Raw genomic sequence first — 22,946 nt, forward strand, 5'->3', positions numbered from 1 at the left:
TGGATATTGAATGGTAACGATTTCCAACTGGCTCTGTATAAAAGTTGCGCAGTGTAAAAATCCACATGGTCATGCAGTTTTAAAAGTCTAAATTGATAAAATAAATTGTATGAATGATCAAGATATCCGGCTTTATGTACAATTCTGACGGCTCGTTTTTGAAGTAAAAAGAGAGGATGTAGTGAGCTCTTGTAATTATTTCCCCAAATTTCTATACAGTAGGTGAAATATGGTAATATTAAAGAACAGTATAAATATCTACTGTTGTATTCTAATATATGTTTAGATTTATTTATGATTGAAATACTTTTGGAGAATTTAGTTTGAATGTGTCTGATGTGTGGCTTCCAATTTAGTTTGTCATCGATAAAAACCCCTAAGAATTCTGTAACACTTTCAATTAGGACATTATTTATTTCAATTGAGAGCTCTTTATTGGCATTATAGTTACCAAACACTTCCAGTTTGTCAAGTAGGATGTCATGATTGAGAGTCAAATGCTTTTTTTAAGACAATGTAAATTCCAGCTGCATATTTCTTTTCGTCCAGAGCGTTTGTGATTTCCTGCACAGCATCAATGATAGCCAATGAGGCTGATCTGTTTTCTCTAAAACCATATTGGTTTTCATTTATAATGTTATATTTATCAATAAATGTAACAAATTTATCATTGACTATTTTTACTAACATTTTTGAGAATCATGGAAAAAGAGAAACAGGTCTATAGTTTGTAAATTGGTGTTTGTCTCCACTCTTAAAGGTAGGAATCACTTTTGCAATTTTCATTCGGTTTAGGAATCTCTCAGTTCGTAATGATAAGTTACATATGTTCGTTAGAGGCTTAGAGATAGTATTAATTACCTTTTTCACCACCTTCATATTTATATCCTCACAATCTTGAATTTATTTACAATTGATATCAGCTCATTTTCCTTCACATCAGAGAGAAAGATTGAGTTTGGGATCCTTTGATGGGTGGATTATTGTCTTTGCTAGTTTTGCATTTTGGAATTTCCGTTGCCAACTCTGGACCCACAGTTACAAAATAATTATTGAGGCCATTTGCTGCTACATTGATGTTATAGCTTTGACCCCTTCTCATCTGTAAAATAATCTGGGTACGTTTGCTTTTTTTGTCCCATTTTTTTAATGAATAATAAATGTCCAAGAAGTTTTTTTTTTTAAGAGTGGAGGTAAAAGTTTCCGTGCTGCTGCGGTTTCATCTCCGCTTCAGGTCACAGAAGGAGCACAGAAACCTGCAGGCCAGACGGCTTGATGAAAATTCACAGTCACCTGCCTCAGTCTGCAGCCTCCTCTGTGCCAGCTGACCTGAATCCCTCTCCAACTGCCCTCTGCCCCGAGCTGTAGGGCAGAGCCGGCTCCGCTCCTATTACCGCTTCGCTCCACCACAGTCCAACACCCAACACAAATGATGCCACGGTCCTGGCGTGCAGCGGTCGCAGGATGGCAACAGAAAGTGTTTACTGTTAAATACTTGCGTGAACTTTGTTTTTTTGACAGCGAGAGAGAAATCATCAGAGCCGTAAAACCCCGAGCAACAAAAGGTCACAGTCGCTTTACGTCAATAAGGGTTTTACAGTGAGGTTATTGATGTGGAAGCAACATAGGGGACTGCTAAAATAAATGACCTTTGGGTCGTAACAAAAGGGATCCGTTCAAGAATGAGAAAACGCACAACTGTTGGAGTCAAGGACAGCTTAATCTCAACTTTTCTAAAAAGAAAACCTTTTTGTTAATTTGCCTTTGACTTTTACAGCCAGTCTGTTGAGCGGCTGTTTTTGGTCAAAAACAGATTTTTTATATCCGTCGTGGTTAATATCATCGATCAAAGAGCAAAATGATTCTGAAAGGTTGTTTTTCACACTTTTTGCTAAGTCATAGTGTAAGGGCTAAAACTAAGTTTTTACAGATGCTGTTAATGAAATATCTTCTTGATATTGAGCTAACAACGTTCACATCTTCCTTAAAAACAGACTTTACTTTCCCAAAATAAATAAATAATTTTACCGGCTACGATCAATTTTTTGTTGTTGTTACTTTTCACATGAGGATCTGATCAGTGTCAGACCTTTAAAGTAAAAAAATAAAAATAAAACATTAAAGTTAAAGCATGGAGTCTGTAACCCTCAGCACAAAAACCCTAGAAGACACAAATTCTGACTTTACACGTTAAAGAAATGAGACACTGATTTATATTTGTTATTCTTTCTTTTATGACTACATATATATTAACTTTTATTTTTTAACATATGAAAGATAAAATAGCCTTTTTTATCAAAATATGAAAAAGTTTCTAAGTTTTAACAGAGGTTCACACAATGGCCTTTCAAAATAAAAGAATCTGTGTGTCACATAGGCCCATCTCAAATGTAGGAGGTAGTGTAATGTCAACAGTGATTTAAAAAAATACAGTTTATTTTACCGTTTACCGAAATTCATACATCTAAAAAAATAACAATAAATCACAGCTAATTAAGTGACTCCATGGTATCTTTCAAACCCTATGGCATATTTAAAGTCCTTGAATTTGTTCAAAGATCAAAAATCTGCCTTATTATTGGACACGCCTGAAGTATGAAATCTGGTTGGAATCGGGTTGGCTATGAAGCCACAAGCTTGTTGGATTGTTGGAGCATTGTGGGTACTGTAGTCAAGAGCCTCACAGACTGATCCAAACTGGCCAACTGTTTGTGAATGAGTGAAATGAAGTTTTTTTTTATTTCATTACTTACCTACACGTGGCTCCGGAGCCTCAGATTGCAGACCGCTGAGCTAAAGAAAGGCACCATGTTGCCGTGCGAGAGATAAACTACCGAGAAAGACATTAAACAGAACCCAAATAAACATAAGGAGACCTTATTTTTGAGTGATAAAACCTACAACACAACATTATTAATGCTGCAATGTTGTAATTCACCGGACTGTTTCAAATAGAGTGACTCCATACAGGTGAATCATCAGTTCTCCCCTTCCTTCTCACAGGTAGCAAAAGCACACAGAGTGTTAATTTACTGCTTTGTCTGGAGAAAGATTAAAGAATTTCTGGCAGTAGTGTGGCATTTTCTAAACCGCAAAGGCTGTTGAAACCAATGTGGGGAGAAAAAAAAATCCAATTGATTAGAGTGAGTGTATAGAAAGGAAGTTTTAGGGGACTAAACTGTTGTCAGGTGATGGATGAGCAGACAAAGGCTGGGAAATTAGAAACAGAAGGATTCAGGTGGAGAAAAGACAAACAAAAATGACTCCCTGTACAAAAATGGATCCTCCGTTTTTGGAATTGTCAGCAGACTCACCAGCACAAACTCCCAAATGCAGATGTTTTGTTATAAACTGTTCTGGATGTAAAGCACCATAAGAAACTGGTTTAAAAAAAACGGTGAGAATGAGATGTGCACATTTAGATTCACACATTCAATTAACAAAAAGAACATTTTAACTTTTTCTGTAATATAAGAAATGTGAATTTTTTTTATTGGGTCCCGAAACTAAATTGGACCATTTTTAAGCACTGTAGGTGGATGAGATGTAACGTGATCCAGTGTTTTGGACTGGAACCCTTTTGTCTTCACCCATAAACGAACTTTTTTGCTACAGCTGGTTTTGGTTTGAGTGGAAACTGTGTTGCAACAAATGAAAAGACCTGCAGTCAGGAAGCAATCATTTACAACAAAGACTTTCTTCTTTCTTCTGCCGTTTTCCAGATTCAGGTCAATTCAATTTCCCAGCCGGCTCTGCTGTATGAGAATGTGGTGGTGAGCGACGGGAACCCCATCCTGAGAGATCTCCTCTTCAGCCCGGATCATCAGTTCCTGTACGCCCTGACTGATAAACAGGTAGGGCAGATACACGAGCCAATGACAACTCTGTTGAATCGGTGCTTGAATATTCATCCATCCGTTTTTTAAAATTCTTTTAACCCACTTCATCCTGTGCCGAGTGGCAGATGGCGGTGATGCATAACAACCCATGTCACACAGATGCACACGCATATGTTTTTCCTTAATGTCTTGCATGTTTGCAGGAATGTGCGCGCGCTAATTTGGGTATTTTGATTTCAGCGATGCAGGTAGTCTGCTGCTTCTATCAATAAAGTTGCTGCTCATTAAAACACACGCTCCCATCTTCAATATAACAATAAAGTGAGGAGATTAGAAGAGAATGCAGGTAGTGGAGGTGCACCATAAGGAGCTGATGAGGAAAGATGTATTAAAAGCATACACTGGGGATGCAAGCAATCAAGCTAATTGCATACATACTGCAGGATGCACACTACACCACATGGACACTTATGCAACTTAAGCAGCATTCCACAAACACATGCTCTTCAAACTGTCTTTATGAAGACACTCCATCAACGTAAAGCGCTTTCAGCCTTTCTTACTCCAACAATGGAAGTGTAGTTTTAGTTAAATGAAAACTCAAGTTAATCTTTTCACATTAATTTAAAAACATATGCTCCATGTCAATGCCCCGGCAATGCCATAAACCACGTTTGGGAAGATAAAAGCCATCTTGACGTGGGCTTGTTGTAGCTTTGAATTTACAGCTGAGTGTTTTGTGGTTAAACTGTTCCTTTTGATTAAAGTTACCTTTGTTCCCTGTCTAGCTGTTTACAAAGAGAAAATGGTCTCATTACTGCTAGCTTTTGTGTTTAGGGTTATTTGCAAAAGGTAAGGAAAAAACAAAACGAGCTTTGGAAATCGTGGTCACTATGCTAACTCAGTTCCCGCTCCTCTAGCAAAGGCGCCATCCAGTGTGGATGGTCACAACAGTTTGATACTGAGAATATTGAGCGGACTCGGTCCGGAACGACGGATTTTTCCAGTCTGAATTCACCCTTAACTTCAGAGTTTGGATATGTTTTGTTGTTCGATATTAAGTATTGGTAGTTACTGGTAAAAACATGCATCACTCTTACATATTAGCTTTTGCTGTAACACAGCTGTGTTAGAAATTACTAATACATTTGTCGTAACATTTAGTTCATTATTCATTCAGTGTCTTGTACATATTTACCTCAGAAAATGTAACATCTAAAACAATAGGATTATGAAACTTTAATGGAACCTGTTTGGCTTTAGAGAAGGCTTCACTTTAGTTTCATTTTCATCTTTTTTTCATAGATCCAGTAGCTCAGTAAAATAAAATGAACCTGCTTTTATTCTGAAGAATTTTCTGTCGTTATCCCTCATCTAAATGTGAAATATTTTACTATTCATTTCTTACTTTAGATTATTTATTCCTGCACGTTTTGTATAATAATGGATTGGATTTATCTGCGCTTTTCCAGATGCTTAAAGCGCTGTGTCCATTATTCATTCACTCCTCAGTCATACTTGGTGACAAAATAGTTTTTGTTTATTTCATCTGAGTGTTTATGGAACTATAACGGGTTTAAGTTTAAGGCGAGAGCTGAGATGCCCTGTCTCACTAATGTTCATGAATTGAATTGGTCCTCTCCTCATCCTGAAATTGGGGAAGTCTCTCCTTTAAGATATGGTTATTGGTACTTTCAGCATAACGTTATCATGGAAGGTAACGTTCCACTGGGCTGCAAAAGCAGTTCAGGATATGCACACACTAATGGAGGCCAAAACATGGCCACCATGTTAAAATCGGTTAGAGACAGGCATATGTATCCAGTCATCATGAGTGAATGGTCTTAGGACCATGATGCACTAGAACTAGAACCAATGTTTAGACTGACCATAACCATATTTACATGTATATGTGTAGTTATCTGTGGATATCAACAAAATATTAACTAAAATATGTTTAGAAAACAGTAAAATTCCACAATATTTCAAGGTTTAAATATGTAAGATGTGAAAAAAGAGCAACATTTCTGGCTCCACATCACTTCATATCACAGTCATGGGCTCCACTAAATGTCACAAAGGCCCAGCACTGGCCTGTGGGCCACAATGTGGAATTTCATGTTTACACTCTCACACAAACCCACACAGTCATTTGAAAATCATATCCTAAAAATGTGTTACAAAAAAACCTTCAGTAGCCTGATTCCATCCTTCCATTAAGGAAACAAACTTTACATTAATCCCATTACGTCAGATTTCTAACTTTATCAAGAGACAGTTTTATGAGGCCAGTACTTTCCAGCACAGCTCAAAGATTGAAATTCCCTCTTGAAGTTTTCAGAAGGTGTCTTAATTTTCAAGTTTTACTCACAGACCAAAAATCTTGATGTAATTGAGTCCATTAACGCGCCAGCTCGCATTTCACCCTCATCTCCTCTTGAAACTGATGGGTTGTTAGGCGCATTCTGGTTACGTTTGTTATGGAAACGCTCCAAAGGGATTAATTCTCATTTGACATGATCACATTTGGTCCCCTGCGGTTTGATGGAAAGCCAGAGCATGCATGGAGGAGGTGGGAGAACATAAGTGGAACTACCATCTTTTGAACATGAGATTGAATCTAAAATGCTGTAATTGATGAGTCTGAAACTGTGTTCAGCCTTTTCAGTCTCTTTTCTGTACCTGCATCGTCCTCTCATCTCACTGCGGTTAATGACCTTGATGTGATAACCTTCATCAAGACTTCCCCGGTATGTAGACGGAGCTGCTGCGTAATATACCAGTGATTAGGCTTAATTGACTTCCATGTGTCTGAAAGAGCGCAGAGAGGAAGCGAAGTGTAATTGATACAAATAGATGGCATCGCTGCCAGTTTGACAGGGCATGAACTGAAGGCCTGGAATGATGAAAGAAAAGTCATAAAGAATATTTTAAAAAGGGTTCACAGAATGATGCATGCATGTTAGATTTGTGCCACGGCTTTATTCATAAGTGCAATTAACAGAGCTAAAAATGACAAAATGTCTTAATCAGTCTCTATTGAAACATCTTTAGAACTACATATAAATTTGCAAGTAAGTTGTTTTCTTTTCATGTCTTTCCATCTGCATAAAGATGGCTGCTGCTGGCACCAGAAAGTCCCTCTGAATTATTAAAAGCCATGTTTTATTTTTGATAAGCTGTGATATGTTCTTGCATGTCTCTCCGTGTTGGTTTAGTGACAGGAGGCAGGTCTGCTGCCGGGGGGAGAAGCTTCCTAGAAATCACGCTCCAATCCTGCTTTTTAGATGCGACCTTTTGAAAGAGCAGCAGAGAAACTCTCACAGGAAGTAGAGCTCATAAATATCTGTAAGATGTGGTGCTGTAAAAAAAACTATGAAGTTCGTGCTTTTTATTTTTCATCATCATACTTTAATATGCTGGATAAGTCAAGTACTTTTTTTTATTTTGCAGAAAGATAGCCAAAGAAAATGCAAATTTTTGTCTTCCAAATGGTTTTAATAAAACAAAATGGTTTCAATGTAGCTGTTACCATTGTTGACCACCCCTTACTTGACAAATGCTGCACGTATGAAGTGTGCATGTGATACGTGATTATGACTAGACCACTTTAGCCTTTTTTATTTTACCTTTTGATCTATTTAGAGGCAGACATGGTGTTTTGTTCTCCTGCAGAACCTAAATCTTTTTATGTTTAACTCTTTTGTTTTTAGTTTTTGTTTATTCGTCTTGGGTAGCATCAATTAACAGTTGCCAAACAAAATAATAATAAATCAATAAATCAATTATCAATCAATAAATCAATTAATACAATTTAGAACACTAAAAAATAAATTAAATAAAAAACATTTGTCAATCAGTTAAAATGGTTATCCGGTCGGTTCTTTAGAGTTAAAAACACAGTTCATGGTTCCACCATCACAGCAGAGTTTGAAGCTCCAAGTCAGCCCACATCATCACACTACCACCGCTATTTTTTTTTAACCATCTTGGTTGTTTCTATAAAAATCAAGTTTTTTTTAATACAGAAAAACATGCAATCAAAATCAGGACAAAGTATATAAAAAAGGGGGAAAGGGACACGCGCTTTAAAGATGAGTAAAAAGAGATGACATCACTTTCAGGAAGTTTTCTCGAGGGTCACCGTGCACCTGAAAGCCGTGCACCGATCACTTTCAGAGGTGAGATCCACCTGCACCCTGTTTGTCGTCCTCCTCTTCATCCCTCCTTTTCTTTCTACTTCTTGAATAATAGAAATGCCAAGTGAGGAGAGCTCAAACATCAAAAAGCCCATTTCCCAGCTTGACAGAGCAATTTACCTTTTCCCATATTCACTTGAACGTAATTAAATGTGTTGAATTGAACTGCAGCATACAGAGCACATATCAGTACAGCCGCACATGTGAGCGCTGGCGTTCATAGAGAGAAAACATAAAACTGATTCACAGTGAAAAGGAGGGCTTTCGATTAGCAAGGGCTGGATTTATACATGCCTCCTCTTGGGTCTTGTCTGCACACACAAACACACACACAAACTCACACAATCAAATGTCTGTTCACTCCATGCATCTCTGTCTGCCCCCAGCTTTGGATCCGCTTCTGTCTCTTTGGTGATATCTCATCATTTTTGTTCTCATAAAAATGAACAATGGCTCTAAATCAATTTTATTATTGCTGTTGTTTCCCACTTCCTTGTTCTGATTGTACCAATCTAATAAAAACAGTGCGGTAAGGGAGATTTTTCATCCTGTCACCTATTTCTGCTGTTGACGTCACTAAGACACAAATTATTTCTTGTATCTTGCTTTTCCCCGTGGATGACATCACATAATTGCTTTATAGTAAGTGATTTAAGTGGAGAACAGGCTGTAATCTATTGATTCCATCTGTACCCTTGTCCCATGTGGCTCTCTTTTCATGTAATTACAAGTCTTCCTTTGATTGTTCAGCTTTAAGGTGAGCTTTTCTCTTAACCTAAACTTGGGAAAATGGACCATTTCTTTATGTTGGAGCCTTGTAAAATTTAATCCGTAGACACGCAGCCTCTGATCTGTTCGCTGTTGTGCCGCCATCATGACCATATTTGCCCCACTGAACTCAAAGGGCAAGGTCAAGGCTCTTCTTGTAAAACAAGTCTGTAAGGTGACCCGCCGGCAGCAAACATTCTCCGTCTGACTAAGGCGGTTCACACTGTGGCATAATGGTCTGATGATGTACCTCCATGTATTGATTTAGCTGCTGTACACTGCTGGACTGGACGCTGGAGAAACTCTACCCCTGGCAGTGCCTCAGAAAGGGTCCACTTTCAATTGAGTCAGCATTTGCTGCTTTTGGAGGTCAGGAGGAAATAAACTGTGACGCGCCTTTTTTTACAACACATTTCTTTGGTGTTTGTCCAACTCTAATAAAACTAAACAAGAAGGCGGTAAACAGCTGTGGTGATAATGAGGAGGTGATGAAGGGTTGAATTCATGTGTGGACATTTAGGTCTTACCTTCTTAGAAGTGGAATCCGGAATGATCTTCTACATCTTTTAAGTCAAAGAACTTAGAAAGACAAGAACCTGTTTGAAAAACCTGAAGCTGCATCTTTTCTGCCTTTTTTTCAGGATTTCTTTTTTTTTTTTTCAGAGATGATCTGCAGCCTCCTTTTGTAAAGTTTTTGGTGTGAAGCCAAAGTCAAGACAGACGAGGAAAGTAGCAGGAAGGTCAGAGAGGTGATGATAAAATTTGGGCGAAAAAATAAATAAAGACGTTTGTTTACCATCTCGAAGAATAGTGTTTCAATGTTGTGTATGCGATTGGAAGTGGTAATGTTTGAAGTTTTTTCTGTGCTTCATGGTCCAATAATTTCACCCATTTTGTTGCCATAAATTGCATTTCTGCTTTGTGGTGGTTGTAAGGAGGCTGCATTTGAACAGCAATCTCAGCACTGGGCTTCCTTGCAGAACAAGCCATCCATCAGCCTATTGTGAAGTGATAGCACCTTATACTCTCCACCATATTATACAGATGGGACAATTATCACTGCGCCCATAACTGCATCTAGCTGGGACCAAAGGGGCCCCATATGTGGAATGAAACATCAGTCGCAATTACATTTGTGTGTCCTTCTCATCTATCCTTTCCCTTCCTGGTGTCCACCCCCCCCACCCCCCATTGCTCTCGTCGGCCACAAGGCAAATTAAGGGTTTCTAACATGAGCAAAAGGAGAGAGGCTCATTTGGAGTTTCTATTTATTTGTAGTAACCTCTCCCCATTATCTTCTCTCCTGCCTCTTTTCCCATATTATAAAAGCGTAAAAAAGTAGCATGATTGGATTCTTTTTTTTAATTCCACAAATACTTTACCTTATAGTCAAAAGCTAAAATGAAATGTGAAATGGGCATTTTCCTCCCTATGACTCGGTTTGTTTTGTCTTCGCATACCTTTTCTCCCAACTCACCTGTCCGTTCCCCTACTCCCCCACAGCCCTCCGTTGATCCCTTTGCTTCCACGTCGCCAACATAGGCCGGGGACGAAAACATCATGTTGAATGTAAATAGGAGGCTCTCTTTTACTTACAGTGTCTCTCACAAACGCGCACGCTCCCTCCCCGGCCGTTGCCTTAGTAAGACAGAGAGTCTCGGTCTAAGCATCCTCCCTTCCCATCCCATTATCTGTGTTCTAAAACTCAATAATTGAACTGTTCCATTGGAATACATCATCCACTATCACAAAGCCTCATTGAAAAAAAAAAAAAAACTTCTCTCCCTCCCCATTGTGTTAAAGCGTGGCATGTGCCCCCCTCTTTCTGTCAGATAGACTCTATTACTTGCACGGTATTTGTCCAGCCGCACGACAAGTAATGACTGCAATTTGCTGCCATTTGGTGTCCTGTAAGAGGCTGCTGCCTAGTGACGGCAGCATTATATTAGTATATCAGAATCGGGTTGCTATTACTGTGCCATAAATCTGCCATAAGCTTTTATGTCTAAATGTACATTGGAGTGGCACAAAGGACAGATGTGTAGACGCTGAAGATGATAAGCACGGATTATCTGCTTATTTTTAATTGATGGGCTTTTTGATTTAAAGCTCCCTGAAGATTTCAAATGGTATCACATAATAAAGAAGAAGGGTGGCTCTCTGTACATTTTTATTATTTCAATGTTTTAACTCTTTGTTGTCTCTTATTGTTTTTTTTCTTTATGTTTTTGGGTTTAGCATCAATCAGGTACAGGTATCTGTACATCTGTAGTGGTCTGGGATGTCAGTATCACACTGTTTCCAGATGTTCTCACCTTAACATTTACTGTTTACCCGGATCAGGTGCCGTATTCCCAAATGGAGCTAAAGGTGCATGGTTAGCTAGATAAGAGACAGGCCACCAGAGTTTAAAAATCAATTAATTGGTTTAAAATTGACCTTATGGGACAAATCAATTTACTCTTTAAGTTTATAAATTGATTTTTCTCCTAAGTCATTATTTTATTTTTCAGACAGAAACTGAATTTATTATTTTTGCTTGAATTTATACTTTTATTAATGGAAGTTCAACTGTTCAGTTTAAATCACGTTTTTAAAATTGGTTTTGGATGGAAATAAAAAAAACGTTTGAAGACTTGAGCTTGTGAATCAAAATCCAATCAACTCATCGTTACTTTGGTGATCTTTAACTCTATTTGACACCTCTGAACTACAACTTTTCTAAATAGTAACAATTAGGGCTGCAAGCGTTAGGTTACAGGGGACTGAGGTGAAGAAGGTGCAGGAGTTCAAGTACTTGGGGTCAACAGTTCAGTGTGATGGGGATTGTGGAAAAGAGGTGAAGAGGCGAGTGCAGGCAGGTTGGAGCGGTTGGAGGAAAGTGTCAGGAGTGTTGTGTGACAGAAGAGTGCCAGCAAGACTCAAAGGAAAGGTGTACAAGACAGTGGTGAGACCAGCTCTGCTCTATGGGTTAGAGACGGTAGCAGTGAGACAGAGACAAGAGGCTGAGATGGAGGTAGCGGAGATGAAGATGTTGAGGTTCTCCTTAGGAGTGACCAGGTTAGACAGGATAAGGAACGAGTACATCAGAGGGACGGCTCATGTTGCCTGTGTTAGCGACAAAGTCAGAGAAGCCAGACTGAGATGGTTTGGACATGTTCAGAGGAGGGATAGTGGATATATTGGTAGAAGGATGTTGGAGATGGAGCTGCCTGGCAGGAGGGCAAGAGGACGGCCAAAGAGGAGATACATGGATGTCTTAACAGAGGACATGAAGTTGGCTAACGTTAGGGTAGAAGATGTTCATGATAGAGTGAGGTGGAAAAGGATGATTCGCTGTGGCGACCCCTGATGGGAAAAGCCGAAAGAGAAAGAAGAAGAAGGGCTGCAACCTTTTAGTGTTGCCATGTGACACTTTTTAAATATCCAACATAAAGTCAGTTTTGGAGAACTTTGTTTAGCATTTTCCATCATCCGTCCTTTCTCCAAAGCCGCTCAATCTCTTCAGGGGTCACAGGGACTCAGGAGCCAGCAAAGGTGGGGTACACCCAGGTTGGGACAACTTTCAAATCAGCAGTTAGCCCATGAAGCAAGTTTTTGGACTGTGGGAATTCGAACTCACAACCTTCCAGTCACTCTACCACAAGGCCACTAAGTCTCACTCGAAATCATGTATCACTCAAAGTTTCCTGTTTGGCAATTTTGTGAGGCTTCTGTAAATACACAATACAATACAATGATTCATTTGTTATGTTTAGGCCGTTTAAAAAAACTAACAACAAAAACTTGTTTTTCTACTTTTTGTACGTGAAAAATAAATTCTGTTATGAAGTTCAACCATTCTCTGCCTCATGCTGCCATTGGTTAATGAACTTAAGCCTAACAACCTAATAGGAAGCTATTGATTACAGCCCCCTCTGCTGGGTAAATACTTCATTATTTTAGGAGTTCATCAAGGTTGGTTAAAGAGCAGAATGCCTTACAAGGACAGAGTGTGTCGTCTCTGATATAAAACTTTACTTTAGTGTTTAAAAAAACGTGATACCTAACCTTCAAAATATTGTTGTTGTTTTTTTTTTCATATTGGAAACCAGCCATGAAACTCCAACAGGTCATAGTACCTGATAAATTTTCTTCATGCACTCTGGTGTTCCCAATCCCAAACCGTGCATGTAGGTTGGTTGAGGATCCAGATTTTTCACAGTAGCTGCTGGTTTTTCTACACAAGATCAAAAGTTAGAGTCCAGTTTCACCTGAATAAGTGGACTGAACCCTCAAATGGAGCATTTTTTTTTCAGTTGTGACTGTAGCACATTTTTTTACTTTTTGACATTTAACAAATATCAAGAAAAAAAACTATATATAAAATATAGTTTTTGTATGTGAATATAGTTTTTTTTTTTCTGCTTTCTAAGGACGATGATGTAAAAAACGAAAGCAGGCGTGTCTGAGGAACTTGAGTCAATGCATCTTTCCGGCATTTTTAAAACTGTCTGTGTGGCACATCTAGACGTGTTTCTGTACATTAACCAGATGTGTTTTTCTTTTTTTCCCTCCTAAGGTCACTCGTGTATCAGTGGAGAGCTGCGAGCAGTACACTTCCTGTGGAGAGTGCTTGGGATCAGGAGATCCTCACTGTGGCTGGTGTGTTCTACACAACGTGTAAGTGCAGACAGTTGACCTTGTTTTACAAATGCGCCGTGCTTTAGTCCCAGTGAGTCATCTGCAGTTAACAGCAGCCCTGCTGTGTTTTACTCATCCTGTTTATGGCCATCATGGAGACCCTGGGCAGCCCTGCAACTACTTCCTCGTACAAACTCTGTTTTTATAGGGCAGTGGTCCCCAACCTTTTTGTGACTGCGGGCCGGTCAAGCCCTTCACTGCAGAGGAGGAGGAGGAGGGGTGGGGATTTGCTGGGGATAAGGGGGTGTGTGCAATGACAAAGAAACTGTTTATTTGAATGCAACACAAATGTATTAATATTATTAGAAACGTGGGGAGAACATGAAAACTCCACACAGAAAGGTCCCCCATCGGTGTTCTGTTTCAGGTCCCCCAGCCGGCCCTGGAACCAGGGGCCTTCTTGCTGCGCAGGATAGCAGGATATTGGACGGACTAGCAACCTGAAAAATAAAATAATTTTCAAAAGAAAAGATTGTCTAGACTCAAAAAAAAACAAATGGGTATAATTAATTATTTCTTCTGAGGCCAGGTGTAAATTAATTCACGGCCCGGTACCGGTCCGGGGCCCGGGGGTTGGTAACCACAAGGGGAGATGCTCACTGGCTTTTCATTTGTACAAGTATTCCAATAAATATGTCTGCTAAGATGTAGTGTTTTTCAGGTATTTTAAGTAAATATTGAAGTATTTATGATACATTATTGAAAACATTTACATCTTGAATACTTTTGGATTAAATTGATACATTTTTCTCCACTGTAAGACTCTTTTTTTAAAAACGATTGTAGCGTCTTGTCACATTAAACCAAATGTGAATGATTTCATACTAGAAATTAACTTAAGTAGTTTTTTTTTTATAACTATTAAATGACTGTTGAAAAACTCAAAACAAAATATATGAGTTTATTTCCATAATTACATGTTTGTGCTGTAAAATATTCTGTTCTACCTTGATTATAATAAAAACACTTAAAAAACACTGATGATTTTTAGAAGAAATGGAAAAGCTTAAGAACCGAAAGTTGGTTTAATTCAATTACTAAAATGATGCAGATTCACTTCCTAAATTTCTACAAAGGCTTTAAAGTTCCACTTTGATCATCTTTTGATCTATGTTCATAACATTCCCAGAAATCTGGAAACCTGTGTCGCTTTCCATGACATCGTTTCTGCAGAGGCATCGGAAATTCAGCTCTGAGTTGTGGGCGGGACTGTGGGCGTGGGGCAACCCCGCCCCCTCTTCCCCTCCACTTTGCAGAAAGCTCAGAGCAGGGAGTTTGTGGCCCACCTAGTGTATTTGATCTTTTTTCAACTAAATCTTTTTGCTCCTGATTCACAGTGATTTAAACAAAATAAATATTTAAAAAACACAATTTTGATCTTAATTTTCTTTATTTATGTCCTTCATCGTCAGAAAAATGCCACAAAAACACCAAAAACACAATTTTTCACCAGAGTGGGTCTTTAGAAATGTGTTGAACTTAATGTGTTCAGATCTTTAACGCTTGAAACTCAGCATCCCAGCACTATTTAAAGTTTCTCCCATTTGTACACAGCTTTTTTTTCCATCAGAAAGCAAAGCAGCGTTTGGCCTTTTCTGTCAATCCAACAAGGACCACCTGGGAGGAACGTTGGGAGTGTAAAGTTGAGTTCTGAGATCTGACTGGAGCGAAATCTCTCTGCAGATGCTCACGCAGGGATCGCTGCGAGCGAGCTGACGAGCCGCAGCGTTTCACCAGCAGAGTGGAGCAGTGCGTCCATCTCTCCGTTCACCCAGAGACCATTTCTGTCACCATGTCAGAAGTGCAGGTACTGACATCAACCACACCTCTAACACCTGTTTATTACAAATGTCTGCTTTTGTGAAGACAGAACCAACAGCGTTAGGAAGATGTCATAAAATACATCTGGTAGTTTTGTCCTTTTGAGTTAGAATCACAGAGCGTATTGAGAGTCGCAGATCTGCGCCGCATTTCCTGCTGGGGGGCATCAGTAATGAAGTGGATTGACTTGAATGTCTGCTGTTTCTCATTTTTCTGCTGTCTTCCTAGCTGGTGCTTCAAGCGCAGAATGTGCCCAGCCTGTCAGCTGGAGTTAACTGCTCCTTTGAGGACTACGTAGAGACGGAAGGACGCATCTACAGCGGACGGATCTTCTGCTTGTCTCCTTCTACTAAAGATGTTGCACCCATCACACGAGATCAGGGTAAATACCCTTTTCAGAAATCAAGTGTGGAAAAAAAAAAACCTCATTCAGGCATGAAAACAAGGAAGTTCCAGTCGAACCAGGTGATGACTTTCATTTAAGGCTCACATCAAAGGAGTTTTTTGTAGCTGTAAGCTCTAAGAGAGTCATCTCAAACCCTTTTTAGGCCATGGACCAGATTTATGTCCAACAGACCTGAGACTCAAGTCGGTGTCCAAATTTATTTATTTTTTTTCCCTTTTTTGCCTTCCAGTTTCCCTTAACCTCTGAGGGTAAAGTTTATCTTCATCCTCTGTGAAATACCTGCATCTGGTTCAAACTTTGTTTCTACAGTAGATTTAGGATTGAATTTAGGAACCATTAACCATCATATACTGTTTGCCTTTGTCCATAACGGTCAAAGAGGAAGCTAAAAAAGTCAGACCCCAACTTCCGCCTCACCTGACCTTTTAGCTGCAACAGTGGCTCTTCTTCTGTTTCTTCTCTGGATCTTTTCTACCAAAAGAAAATTTCCAAACGTGTTTGTTTTTTGTTAGCTTTGCTACCCTGACGGTTGTAATTTAGCAGTCGGCGCAGCCGCTTTATGAAAACCGTGGATGAATTTTTGAAACATGACTGAGCCACTGAGCGTCAAGAACAAGTCGGACGTAGTGGAGAGAATCCAGTCGTTCTAAAAAAAAAAGAAAAAACTTCTTTCAGAATCAGATTGGAAATGAAATGGAAAAATGTGGGTGGTTTTTTATTTTATTTTTGTTTTTTCCTTTGCCGGCCGGCACCAACGGTCCCATAGACTGGTACCGGTCAGCGGGGCGACTCTTAGGTTCCCGACAGCTGTAGAGCTGAGGTTTGAGTCTCTCCGAGGGTTTTCCAGAAACGATTATCCACTCCGGCGGAGGAATCCTAAAAAACGTCATCATGTTTCACGTCTAACAGCCTTCTAAGGATGAAAAGCCTTTTTATTCTGGATTTTAGCTTTTTGCCAAAGGAGCCACCAGTGGCTAAAGTCCTTTGTTTGAACAAGTGCATATACTCTCCAAAGTGTCCTCATTTCCTGTTGTCAACTTGTTGCTTTTGAAAAGTGTAAACAAAACACTTAATACTTCTTACTTACATTTAAAGAAAATGAAAAATAAGTAAACAAAGAACTTCCAGTATAATTAAAGCCAAATTTACTTAATTGTTTGACTTGGATAACGCCAGATACACATTTGTGTCTCCAATCAGTTCCACATCATTTGCACTTGTGTGACTGGACACAGGCTAAGCGTGGGAAAAAGGAAACCACTCAGTGACGGGTCACCAGCATGTGAAACGAACTACAAAAATGAGAGTCCAACATCTGGGACCCAAAAAAGTCATGTGACGTGTCTGTAAACCCGGGTCCCTTTTCCCACATTTGTGCAAAACTAAGTCACTGTGATTTCAAGGAAAAATTGTTTCTATTTAAAAAAAAAAAATGTCTTCAATCTTTAAAACTGGTGCAGCTCGATGAAAAAAAGTCCCCAAAATGTTGTGTCAATGACCTTTAGACAACTGTTCTGATGATGTGGTGTGATGTTTTCAGAATGCAGTGATATGAGCTCACGCTTTTCAATATTTATGGTTTGTGGATATGTGGCGTTGTGAGAATCCATTTTGAAGGACAGCGTCGCTCAACGTTGGCTTCCGTTTCCTGTCAGGTGACCAGCGTGTCATTCGCTTGTACCTGAAGTCGAAGGAGACGGGGAAGAAGTTTGCCAGCGTTCTGTTCGTCTTCTACAACTGCAGCGTCCACCAATCGTAAGTCCATTTCCATTTCATATTTCCGTATTACCGAGGCATCCTGAGGGTGAGTCCACTCACACAGAATAACTTTACACATGCAGGCAGATGCACGGTGGTGAAAAGCAACAGTGAGCAAATGTGTGATTGCACCTCCCTGTCAAAAGCACGGGCAATAAAACATTGGTCCACGAGTAACTGGTTTTAGTGAGAACAGTGTGAAGGATCTGCTTATTCAGTATTCATTGTATTCAAGCTTTTAACAAATCAATTAGTTAATTAAATCTTAAGCAATGAAGTGACTGCTGGTGAGTGAAATAATAAATCGATTCTTATCCATGCAAGGCCTAGAAGAGCAGCCAAGCTTGGGAGGCTAAAACACATCAGTCATGTTTGCTGGAAATTAATTATCCCTCATTTAACTATAGGAATACTGATTTACTTCTCAGCACTGGTTTAAAAGCCGTTCTCACAAGCTTTTGTTGCCCGAGTGTATTATTCTAAAGTGAAGCCTTAGCTTATACAATAGAACACATTTTTCTTATTTGCTGAAGACAGTAATTGTTGTTAAAAGTACAAAACAGTTGTTTTTTTCAGTGGATGAATCAGTAGTTGCATTGTGATGGCATGAAGCTGAACACTTATTGTTCGATCAGGAAAAAAAAGGTTTTTGCTTGATCGTGTTGGAAATGTTTCAGAGCAGCTCGATAATTATTTCTTTGACTTTTCTGTGGGGGCAAAATGTTTGAATACAAAAAGTAGAGTAAAGTAGAGTTAAAGTTCAGTTTTAGATTACGTTGTATGGCAATACCTCCCACCGACCCGCCCCTATTGTCTGAGCAGCTGCTGCACGAGATAAAGTCATAGAAAAATCGTTTTCAAAATGGCAGCTTTCAACTACAGATCTATGTAGTTTTTAGAACAATCGGCAAAAGTAAATTTTTGGTATTCTTTGGCAATGGAGGGTTTTCGTTAACCACGCCCACTATGCATGCACAATAAATTGCAAATTTATCGTTATCGCAATATCAAGCTTTGTAATACGGATATAGCATAAGGCCGCGAAAATGTGTTATCTTAAATATGCTAAAAAAATCTTGAGGCAGCTTGAAGTATTTAAAGAATCAAATAAATCCATTAATGCATTTGACCAATCTGATGGATGCCTTCACGTTGTTGACCAATCAGGATGGAGCTCTTTTATGTTAGATGTTCGCCTCCCATGTAGACGAGGGTCATTTAGAGTTTGTGTTAAGCTATGATGATTCTTATTAAAATTAAACAGTTGCAATGAAATAGAAATTATGTTTGTGGTTGTTCATGTACCACAAGTTATATCGTCATTGCAATATTGATCACTTAAGGCCCGTACACACCGGGACGAATATTCGCCAGGCGTTATTCGCCAGCGTTTTTCGCCACGTTTTTTGTGTTCACACCCAGGCGATTTTCGGTGACGATGAGTGGAGTGAACATGCAATTTCATTCCCTGACATTAGATGGCGCTTAATGTAAAACAGAAATACTCCTGTACACAAGGTGGCGCTGCGCAACTTTACGCTTCTGAAAGTCGCTTTTCACTCAGAAGAAGGGAGCAAGTATTTACACGCTTGTCAGAATCAAACAAAGAAAACATGAATATTTCAAGCACCAGTAGCTCCAACTGCTGCTTGGTTCGGGGATGTTTTAGAATGTCCGTCATTATTGCTTCGCGGCTGTGTGTAGACGCTACTTGGCGTCTATCTTCTTCGCTGGTATGTGTGCTCAGCAAGGCAGTTTTGTGTTTGAGCGCCCCCAAGTTGTGTTTTACTGTAACTTCAGAAGCTCCAGACACGTGAGCAAAAGCGCCATTCTCATTGGTCGTGTAGATTTCGACGCGACGCGTCGAAAAAAAAAAACGAACCCGAGGCGTTTTTTTTTTTTGACGCTTTAACGCCTGGCGTTTTTTCGCGTCGGTGTGCACACTCTCATTGGTGCCCTTTGTTTAGTCACGAGGCGTTAAACGTCGGCGAAAATCGCCGGCGAAATTCATCCCGGTGTGAACAGGCCTTAATATGGCATGTCGCGAGTTTTCCTCAATTTTGTGCAGCCCTAACGCCCACATTCCTAATATGTTCATATCGTTTGGCATATTATTTCATTCAGCTTGAGCCAGGGGTTCATGTATGAAATTTTCACAGTAAAACAAATGCAAGCAACAGTGGAATGCCGCTTTTGAATGCTCACTACCCTAATGACGCTGAAAAATCAACAAACTATACAACCAACATTTTTTATCTAGTGGCTTTTAATTTTTTTTTTCTTTTTTACAATTGAGTCCGCTGTGATGTCATTTTTTTCCTGTTTAATATGTCCAAAATTCACCCTTAGATAATTTTAGTAAATGTTTTAATTGGGGAGAATGTTTGCTCAAAGGCACGACTATGAAAACAATCTGGTCCTGGCAATCCAGGACAATTGAGGATTATTATAAAAATACTGCATTACAAGTCCTTCACTCTAAGAAAAACAAAAGTACAGATACATTTACAGGATCCTGGTTTGGACAAAAAGATTATTAAAATAATTAAAAGTGTTTACTCCCCAAAATGTCCCATTTTTATAAGCTGCTGTTTTTTTTTTTTGGTTTATCCGACTGCATGTGATGTTAGCAAAGGATTAGGAGACTCTTATTCTGACCCCTGACATCTGCATTGAGCTGTTGGTGTGAGTTAATAATATAATCGGCTACAAAGGAACATGGCAAACAAGAAGCACAACTAGGATCTTAATTTAAATCCCAGCCCTGAGCAAAAAGGGACAGACTTCTTTTAGAAGAAGCTTTCTGCAGCCATCCATCATCACTATTTCCATTATGCTAATTTATTCATAGATTGTTTTCCATCGTCTGACGTTTGACTGGTCCTTTTTAATTACATGATCTTGTTGCACCCTCCTTTTTCTGCAGTTACGACTGCAAAATTGGTTTCTAATTCGATGAGCCAGCCTTTATTAATTGTGTGAACGCCAGAAGAAGATTTTCTTTTCTGCTTTGCAACTGTTTGGCAGACCTTCATGTGGATCTTCTGAACGACAAGAGACAGCAGCAGTGAACGTGGGATTTATTCATAATTGTTCTGCCTTGTTAGAGAAAGGTCAAATGAGAATAAATAAAATATCATTCACTGAAGGCCGTTTGGCTTCTCCAGTTAGTGTGAGTCAGGATGTGGGTGGTCACTCCTTCTCTTCGCTTTCAGAGTCAGACTTTTCATTATTTGGGCTTTTTGTCAAACACCTTCAATGACCTGCATTTACTTATACTAGATTCTTTTAATGTCTTAACTTTGTTAAAATATCTTTTTCAGTTTTTAATTGCAAAGTAAATTGCTTCAAAATAAAATTCAAGTAATGCAAATGTAAAACAGAAACCATTTGTTTAAAAAAGTATATTGTCAACTTAATTTGACAATACACTTATATATAAGATTTGATCCAATAGTTCTTGATTAAGTTCCCATTCAATAATAGTTTACTTATGTCGGAAGGATCCACACAGCTCTTTCCTCTTGACCTTCTCCAAAAAAGCCCTATAGGAGGTACTGAGAAAACAACCAGTGCAAAAGTTCAAGATTACCCTGATTTTCCCATTGACTGTATCTGAGAACTGGACTGAGTGACTCCTCCCCTCTGGCATTCAAAACAGGAAGTACCTGCTGTCTCCAAGAAACCAAAATCCCATAAACTGCTATAGAGAAATAAAAAGCTGTTACTCAGTCATTCTGTTGGTCAGAAGAACCATTCTTTCTCTGATACTTTTTAACATGTTCTCAATAATTGTTGTTTGTTAAATATTTTTTTCTGTAGTCCAAGTTATTCAAGTTATCTTCAAGTTATCAATTATCAAGTTAACTGACCAATCAGATGCCTCAATAAAAGTGGGTGCAGCCTGCTGGCTCCCTTGTACAATGATAAAAACATTTAATGGACGGATTTCGCCTTTGAGTGGTAGGGGTGTGGCCATCCAACAAGCTCACTCCTGATTGGTGAGAGTGGTTGTTATATAAATGGTGACTCAGACCAACTCAGATGAGTCACTGCTCGCTGATGAAAATTTCACTCCAACACGGCGGTTGTTAGGATGGTGACATCACACTCACTTGATCCAGATTTCAAATACAGTCAATGGATCTCACACTAAGCCAAAATCACTGGTTAATGAAAATTCAGATTATAAAATAAAACTTGGCTTTATTTGGTTTATGCATATTCTCAAGTACTGAGAACTAATTTTCTGTCTTAACAAGTCGCTTTTGATAGGCTGTGTCTTGATACAATTTGCCCCTTCTACCCCCCAGTCCTTCTTTTCTTGTCTTGCTCTCCAACCTTTCTTTAGCGCGCCTCCTTTCCCATTCCACTCTTTGTCCGCCTGTGTCCCCAGGTCCCAACCCCTCTTGGCCCTCTTCATCTCATTCCCCCATTTCTCTTTTTCTTGCCACTCTCCTGTTCATCAGGCCCATTTATTGCTAGCTCTTAGCCCTGCATACATCTGCATAGTAATAGGCTGTTAATTAGCTCCAGCCAGGGTTCATGCATGGAGATGGTCATTATGGAGTGGGCTCAGTGTGGAGAAAAAGAGCTCACCTGAGCCACTTCCCGGGGCCTCTGGGCTCTGCTGATATTTTGTGGAAGCAGAAAGACTTTGATGTTTGGTCTGTGAATCAAAAAGACAGAGTTGGATTTGAGGAAAACAACTCTGTGTTTCTCATATGTCTCCCTGAACTTGTTCTGACCCTCAATCAGAAGATTATAATATTGTAAAATTGTCAGATATGTTAGATAAAATTATATTTTTAAAATTGTTTTTTATTTTACATGATCTTTTCAGCACTATAGGATTTTATATGTTTTGGAATTTTTTGGAAAGGCCTTTTTCAAGTTTTATAATACGACCGCCACCGATGCTGTTAACCTACAGGGTGTCGGTGGAAATTTGACTACTGTTGGTCGAAGAAAGAGGGGAGGCAGAAGGGTCCGTTGCCAGAGAGAGAAGGGAAAAGGCAGGAACATAGGTTTGAGAATAGGGACTCTTAACGTTGGCACAATGACAGGGAAAGGCAGAGAGCTGGCAGACATGATGGAGAGAAGGAAGGTAGATGTACTGTGTGTGCAGGAGACAAGGTGGAAGGGCAGCAAGGCACGTAGTATTGGAGGAGGATACAAACTATTCTATCATGGTGTTGATAGGAAGAGAAACGGGGTAGGAGTGATTCTGAAGGGGGAGTTTGTAAACAGTGTTCTAGAGGTGAAAAGAGTCTCAGACAGGATGATGAGCCTAAAGTTAGAAATTGAAGGGGTGATGGTGAATGTAGTCAGTGGGTATGCGCCACAGGTTGGCTGTGAGTTAGAAGTGAAGGAGAGATTCTGGAGTGAGTTGGATGAGGTCATAGAGAGTTTTCCCAGAGGAGAGAGAGTTGTTATTGGAGCAGACTTTAATGGGCATGTTGGTGAGGGCAA

At 39.4% G+C, this 22,946-nt stretch overlaps 1 protein-coding gene across 2 annotated transcripts in view; it reads left to right on the plus strand.

The window, feature by feature from the left end:
• The window catches only part of LOC101175236 (plexin-A1), a 260,037-nt gene that overhangs the window by 122,835 nt on the left and 114,256 nt on the right, over positions 1-22,946 (plus strand). For both annotated transcript variants that reach the window (XM_020704419.2, XM_020704420.2), the window contains exons 4-8: positions 3,723-3,854; positions 13,368-13,468; positions 15,173-15,296; positions 15,539-15,692; positions 17,372-17,471. In XM_020704419.2, the coding sequence (XP_020560078.1) occupies positions 3,723-3,854; positions 13,368-13,468; positions 15,173-15,296; positions 15,539-15,692; positions 17,372-17,471 (611 nt within the window). The remainder of the gene's footprint in view (positions 1-3,722; positions 3,855-13,367; positions 13,469-15,172; positions 15,297-15,538; positions 15,693-17,371; positions 17,472-22,946) is intronic.

This window comes from Oryzias latipes, chromosome 7 (assembly GCF_002234675.1).
Source record: "Oryzias latipes chromosome 7, ASM223467v1".
Taxonomy (NCBI): Eukaryota; Metazoa; Chordata; class Actinopteri; order Beloniformes; family Adrianichthyidae; genus Oryzias; species Oryzias latipes.